General features: G+C 44.7%; 1 protein-coding gene across 2 annotated transcripts in view; it reads left to right on the top strand.

Moving 5' to 3' along the window:
• Positions 1–620: 620 nt before the first annotated feature.
• Positions 621–7074, top strand: part of NEMP2 (nuclear envelope integral membrane protein 2) — a 33801-nt gene continuing 27347 nt past the window's right edge. The window contains exons 1-2 of one of the 2 annotated variants that reach the window (XM_023217593.2): positions 902–1022; positions 1965–2035. In XM_023217593.2, the coding sequence (XP_023073361.1) occupies positions 1966–2035 (70 nt within the window). In that variant the 5' untranslated portion in view covers positions 902–1022; position 1965. Of the gene's footprint in view, positions 1023–1964; positions 2036–7074 lie in introns of both variants that reach the window. The other variant, XM_023217584.2, reaches the window with a different exon arrangement.

Here is a 7074-nt window from a genome sequence, read left to right as displayed (position 1 = left end):
AGGATAATTTCTGTTACTTTGTGTTCTCTAAGATATTTCACCAAAAGACCAGAATTAGAGAAGACTGTCCTAGTTAAGTATGGAATATTGAGTCAAATTAATGGGTTCCAGGACCTGTGGAGGGAATGTTCTTTAAAATATATATTAATATATCTCCTAATTATCAGTATTAAGACCATTCGAGTTATATGTTAATTTAAAAATATATTACATTAAAAAACTTTTTTTTTTTAACATAAGCTAATTTTAAGAGAAGCTTGATTGTCATATTGGTGAAGGAACATTTTACAAGCCCCTCTGTACTCTGAAATGTGGTGTCCGAGATTAGACATACAAGTCAGTGTTATTTAAGCGGTCAAGTTTCCAATTTGTTATTGCTTGTTACCAAATGAAAGTAAAAAGGAAAACAGAAAGGTAAAATAAAGAAACTGGCTTTTATGTATTTTATTCCCAAAAAGGGCGTTTGCGGAAGGACCTTCCCATTCACGGGCTGTCACTCACAGGTGCTCGGACAATTCAGCCTCCAAATCCCGCAGCTCACACGGATCAGCCAAGTTTTAAGAAACACTCCGGGTTAGCCACCCTCCCTGCGCCGGGACGCTGCCGGGTGGTCCCCAAGGGAGGATGAGGCCCTGGACGCCCCGCGAGCGCTGGAGGCCCGGAGGCCGAGGACGGGAGCATGCCACCGGGGTCGCGCCACCGAAAGCTCTTCCGGCCTGGGCCAGCGTGCCCCAAGGCCGCGGGCGGAGGCTGGAGCAAAGGGCCCAACTCTCCCTCCGCCCCGGGGAGGCGGGGTCTCCGCCTTTCCCGCGTTCGGGCCTCACCGCCCCCCTCCGCCTTCTCTGAGGCCCCGCGCCACTTCCGCTCCTTGCGGCGGAGCCGGTCCCCTAAGACTCGGGGTCGCACGGAGCTGACCCCTAACGAAATGGGGCCGTGCCAGGGGCGGTGGTGGCTGCTGCTCTGGCTGCCGCCCCTGGCCACACTGCCCGTGCGCGGGGAGGCGCTGGCAGAGGCGTTGTCAGGTAACCTGGCCCCGGCGGCGGCGCGCGCGTGCGTGCGTGCTCGCTCCCAGGCTTCGCGGCTGCCCCGAGGACGCGCCCTTTGGCCCGGGTGGCACCGCGAGGCCGATCCGGGTGGGCGCTCCCTTTTCTCGCTTTGGGGTCTCCCGGGCAGGCCCCGTCCGCCCTTCCTGTCTTCTTGGGCTTCTTTGGTCTCTCTCTTGGCAATTGGACATTTTGTAATTTTAGGACTAGAAGCAACCGTGCGATCCAGTCGCCCAATTCCCTCGTTTTACAGAAGCAACCTAAACTCAGAGAGGTTTTGATTTGCTCAAGGTGACACAGCTTGTCACTGGCACAGCTGACCGCAGTCTCCAGACTTTCAGCACAAGGCCTTTTGTACAGTACATCAATGCGTGTTGAAATCCTTGTTATTTCGCTATCTCGCATTCCTTTGGTCTCAAGACTAGAGAAGGTAACAGCTTCAGCTTCAGAATCGTAGCGAAAATTCTCCTGCCACTGACTGGCTGTTGTGACCTTGAGCGAGTAAACATAACGGGTCCCACGTGAGCCGCAGGTAATGAGACCTCACAAGGTTCTTGCGGTGTTGGTGTGCACAATGCCTGGCGCACAGGATGCAAGAACTGGTAGCGGCTGCTAGCGTTAGGGGCTCGCCACGGAGTGGGCTCAAGATGCTGGCACACTGGGGAAGGATCTGGGAAGGACACCTGGGGAAGTCAGAAACCCAGAGTTCCAACTCCAGACCTGCCGCTAACTTACCATGAGCTTCACATTTCTGTTTCTTTTTTTTTTCCTCATAAAATATTTTAAAAGATTTCCTGGATGCACTCTCTACCAATTCCTCTTCCTTGCTTTGGCTACCCTGGTTTCAAGGGAGGCTGCCAAGTGTATTCTTTTAGCTGGGCATGGCCCTCCCTCCTGTTATACCGCGGTTTTTTATCTAAGGATGAATGAGAGACTGGATGTTAATGAGGTCATCAGATTCTGCCACAGCTCCCAGCTGAGGGAATCTTGCGGTGAGTTATATGTTGAGGAACTGTTGGATTCCGGTTTTCATGGAACAGAAATTTTTTGAGTGTTCATTATGTGCTAGGCAGTGTTATAAGTGCTTTAGCTGCAGTATCTATCATATTTAATACCCATAGAAGCCCTATGGGGGAAGGCACCATTTTATACCCATTTTACAGATGAGAAAACAAAGGCTTGGTAGTAAGAAATACAACAATTTTATGCTGGTGAAAAATTAAAACACAAATCTGTCTAAGCAGGAAGGTTTCTGGGCATGGCAACAGCGAGAAAATTAGAAGTAGCCTTAGACCAGCACCCAGCACCTTGGGTTCTAGACCGCTCATTACCTTCAGCCACAACTTGTGGTAAAACCTTGGTCCAGGCACAGAGTCTTTATGAACCGTAGTTTTCTTTTGAGTAAAATGAAGATGTTTTTACTGAAGAGTTTTCAGTATTTTTCTCACCTCAGTAAACCTGGTGTTTTTAAAGTTTTTATGTTACCGCATTTAGTGTAATAGTAACAGCTTGCTTCTTTGCTTTGTTAATCAAAGACACGCATAAATACTTATTGGAGCTTCTGTTCTGCCTGAGACAGGCAGGATGCCCACTGACTTGATAAAACTAGTCCACAGCTAAGAAGAATGGCAACTTCTGTAGCCTTACAGGGATGCCTGCCATTCCAGTAGGCTTTCCAATACGGACTGTGAAGCGCCCAGTATCTGGTGATGTGCCAATGACACTGTGTTGGCAGCCCTGGATTAGACTAGGCTTGAGAACCATTGCTGCTCTTTACAAGTCTATGGTTTCATGAGGACCCTGAGAGGAAACAGCTGGTACTTCGTTTAAGCAAGGGGCTTGGATTAGGTGATACTTAAGGTACCTTCCTGTTCTAAAATTTTGTCTTGAATAACACACCCTTCAATGGAATGGGGAACATTCAGACCAACACCAGCTTTCTGTAACTATTTGGAGGAAAGTCAGAGACGGTTGACACTGAGAGGAAGAGAAACTTCAAGAGTTTCAGCCAGTTAGTAAGGTCCCTAGAAACCATGTGTTGTCCTGAGATGAAGTTCAGGCCCTGGCAGTGGCTTTCCAGGCTTAAATCATGGTAACAGCCCATTTGAAATCACAGCTTTCAAATTCCTCTGTGAAGATTTCGGCTTGAAGTTAAAGACCTGAGTGTGCATTAGTATGTTCTAATTCCAGTTTCATTCTCACATTCTTGGAGAAATAAAAAGATGAATATTCAGGTTAAAAAAAAAAAACTGAGGTTAAGAGAATAGTTACCTTTATCACTTTGATGCCTCTTGTTAACTCCTTTGAAAATGTGAATTTACAAAAAACAAATAGAAAAATCCTGAGTCCATTTGACTTCTCACAAGTTAAGACTTGTTCGTTTTTTGCTTTTCGTGTTTCCTACTCTTCTCCCTCCCCTTCCTTGCTCCCAAAGAAAAACAGTTATAGGGAAAATGGAGAAATTTGTCATATAATGTAGTAAGTGTTTATATTATGATTCCGTTCTAGTTTCATGTGAAGATGTTTTTTTTCCCCCATATGAGGGCCATGTCAGTTTTCAGGAGAACACTGGTGAGATATTTTTATGTTGGGAGTTAGATTCTGCTAAGATTTAAGGTGTTTGTGCTTTTTATTTTTAGCATATTCTGTAAGTAGGTTTAAGTACTACCTGCTCTTTTCTGATGTTTTGACTGAGGTGTTTTTTGTTTTTTGTTTTTTTCTGTGTATATGACTCAACTCTTTAACTTAAACATATACTTACATTTAGGAAAACTAATACATGACAAAAATACTATAAAGAAGATAATTTTAATTAAAGTAGGTGATATGTAATTGTCCCTTTTTTATATTAGATATGTAATTCTAAAATTAGATTAATTGAATATTTATAAATTGAGTGGTATTTAAAGTGAACTAAGGAATCTTATCTCATTGGTTAAGGGAACCCTGACTTTCTGAATCCTTTGGTAATGTAAATAATTAATGCCTCCTGTAGCGTCTTAGTGATTTGGGCACAACTATCCAGAAATATACTGTTCTCTAGAAGTCAGTATAATTGAAAGGATCAAGGGAGCCTGCTGAGGATTGCAAGAAGTTAAGGAAAATGATGCCCTTCCAGGCTTAGAAAACTGTCTTTCCATAGTAAGGATGGCATTCAGGGTTGATCCCACAGATACTCCTCAGTCCTTCGGAGTTGAGGCAAACCTGGGATAGCCTACAATTCCAGATCTTTCTCCTGATCTGATTCAGGCTTGAGGAAGTGATTACCTAGGTTATGGAGCACCTTCCAGGGTACGGACATATTAAATACCTCAGCCTCAAGTAGAAGCAGTAGCTTTCCCTAGGCAGGTATTGTTCCCTTTTGACCAAATGAATGATTATTGTTAGATTTTTAAAAATTCCTAGAAATTCTGTTTCATTTCCTGGATTGCATTGTAAGGGGATTGTTGTTTTTGTTCTAATTTTTAAATTTTTATTTATTTATTTTTGAGACTGGTTTATGAGACTGGCCAATTTTTGCATTTTTGGTAAAGACAGGGTTTCACCATGTTGCCCAGGCTGATCTCAAATTCCTGGGCTCAAGTGATCCACCTGCCTTGGCCTCCCAAAGTGCTGGGATTACAGGCATGAGTCACAGCGCCCGGCCTGTTGTTGTTTTGATACATTTGAGTTTGCCTACATCTGCTACCAGCAGGTTCTATCCTAGTAGAATTAACCAGCAATAACTGGGGCCTCATGAATAAATGAAACCCGCAGACAGGCAGGCGGCTTCATAGCCTTCAGTATCAGGGCGTACTCAGCGATAGAGTTCAAATAAGCAGTCAAACTGACTCTGTTTCCTATTTCTGCTGGACATGATTGAAACTGAGAGTTGAAATGGCTCTAGAAGAAGATTGCTAAAGGGCAGAGAGACCTAAGAAAGATAAAGCCTTTATAATCAATCTAAGATTGGAATATCTGTTCTCTCTAGGAAGGCGATGGGCCAGCTGTGATAACAGTCTTGTGACAATCACTGTCTTTTGCCTAGTCCAATTAGCCCATGGCTTAATGAACTGACTTGAAGCTAGGCTTGTGGCTCCTTATGGCTGAATTTCTGATCCCTTACATATTTAGGAATTCCTAAGTGAGTTGAGACTCATTCACCTCGGGAGAGAGGTGATAACAAAAAAAGGGCAGCCAGAGGACATGATGAAGCACTGCTACCTTGTCTGCAAAATCTCATGGATTGTGTAAATTCCACATCAGCTTCACCTCAAAAGCCAGAGGCCACTCTGGAGAATTCGAGGGAAAACACTGTTTGCAACATGCTTTTACTAGCGTGTCTATAGGTATGAACAGTCAGGACAACGTCTTTCCTTCTATGCTGTCTTTAATCTGGTTGAAGACTGAGGGGAAATGCAGAACAAGTTCTTTTCTTCTAACTGGCAGATCCCTTACACAGAATACACTGATGTATCATATATGAGTCAAATAAAAGAAGCTTAATCCCACCTATTCTTTCTGCCCTCCTCTATCCAGTGAGGGGCAAGAAGGTGGTCCCCAGCCCAGAGGATGTTAAGGGTTACAGTACTCAACCCTCTAGCTATGGATGTATTGACCATGGGGTAGGGTAAGGGGGAAGTTCAGCCTGTGGCTTCCAGACTGGCCCTCATGCTTTGTGGGTTCTGTAGATGGGATGGCAATGGCACAGGCTGGCAAGGGCATCCTACTACGTCAGGTGGTTTCAAGGGAGGGCCAGAGTGTACCTCCTTTTATGGTGCTGACTAGCCCTGACCAGGCTCTTACAAAGATTGGCTGGATTTCCGTTGGTAGGCCACATATGCCCAAATAACCCAGTAGTCCTCTCGAACCACAAGCTACACACAAAAGACAAATATTTAAGTTCTGGGGGTTACAGTAATAAACATGCAATGTCCCTGACTTCATGGAGAGACAGAGTATAAGCTAATAAATACATATGTAATATGAAGAAAGAAGAAAGCAGGTGGAAGTGGTTGGGGTGTGTTTGTTTAGATAGTGGAGTCAAAGAAGGCCTTTATGAGAAGGTAGCATTTGATAGAATACATCAGTGATTGGAAGGCATGAGCTCTGCCAAGATCTGGGAGAAGAAGGTTGCAGACTGAGGAAACTTTACATGGGGGTTGGCTGGCATCTTGAGGACAGGAGGGCCAGGTGTGGCTGGAGCAGCTGGGCTGGGAGGGAAAGTGGAGGAGGGAAGGTCATAGAGGTACTCAGGTCCCTGGAAGGGAGGGGGATTTTATTAATGGTGTAAAGGGAAGCCATTGGAGGGTTTTAAGCAGGTAAATGATGTGTTCCCATTCGTGTTTTTGTTTGTTTGTTTTTGGTTTTGTTGCTTTTTTTTTTTTTGAGACAGGGTCTCACTCTGTCGCCCAGGCTGGAGTGCAGTGGCGCGATTTCAGCTCACTGCAGCCTTGCCTCCCAGGTTCAAGCGAGATTACAGGCATGAGCCAATCAATGTACCCGGGCCCCATTCATGTTTTTAAAAAGATCTATTTGCTAATTGAAGGGTAGGTTGTAGAGGAAAATGTGGTGGTGAGGGGCAATTCTGGAAGTAGGGAGACCAGCTAGATAGAAGGCTATTACAATCATCCTAGTGCAAGAGGAATGTGGCTTGGGTAAGAGAGAAGCATTTACTCCTGTGTTGAAACTGCAGTATACAATATACTTAAATTGCACCATCTTGCTCTTAAGAGCTCCAGATTTGGAATGATTTAAGAGACAGTCTTAGGACCAAGTGGAAAGAACCTTATTTTAAGAGAGCATTTGATTGCAAAACTCAGGCCCCACCAAAAGGCTTTTTCCTCAGACCATTAACAAAAGTGAACTGTTCTGTGGGAGCTGATTTAGCCCTTGGAGTAGCAGTACTCTCTAGGAGAAGAACTGCAGTGAGGGGCCCTTGGAGGCACCCACAAGAAAAGCCTCTCTAGCATCGAGCACATGGGTGGTAAAGAAAGACCTGTCTGGGGATGCCCTCTCTCACCACTCCTATTCAACATAGTGTTGGAAGTTC

The sequence above is a fragment of the Piliocolobus tephrosceles genome, chromosome 11, assembly GCF_002776525.5.
Source record: "Piliocolobus tephrosceles isolate RC106 chromosome 11, ASM277652v3, whole genome shotgun sequence".
In the NCBI taxonomy this organism is placed as follows: Eukaryota; Metazoa; Chordata; class Mammalia; order Primates; family Cercopithecidae; genus Piliocolobus; species Piliocolobus tephrosceles.
Note: the sequence above shows the minus strand (reverse complement) of the source record. Positions and strands in the feature narration are given on the sequence as shown.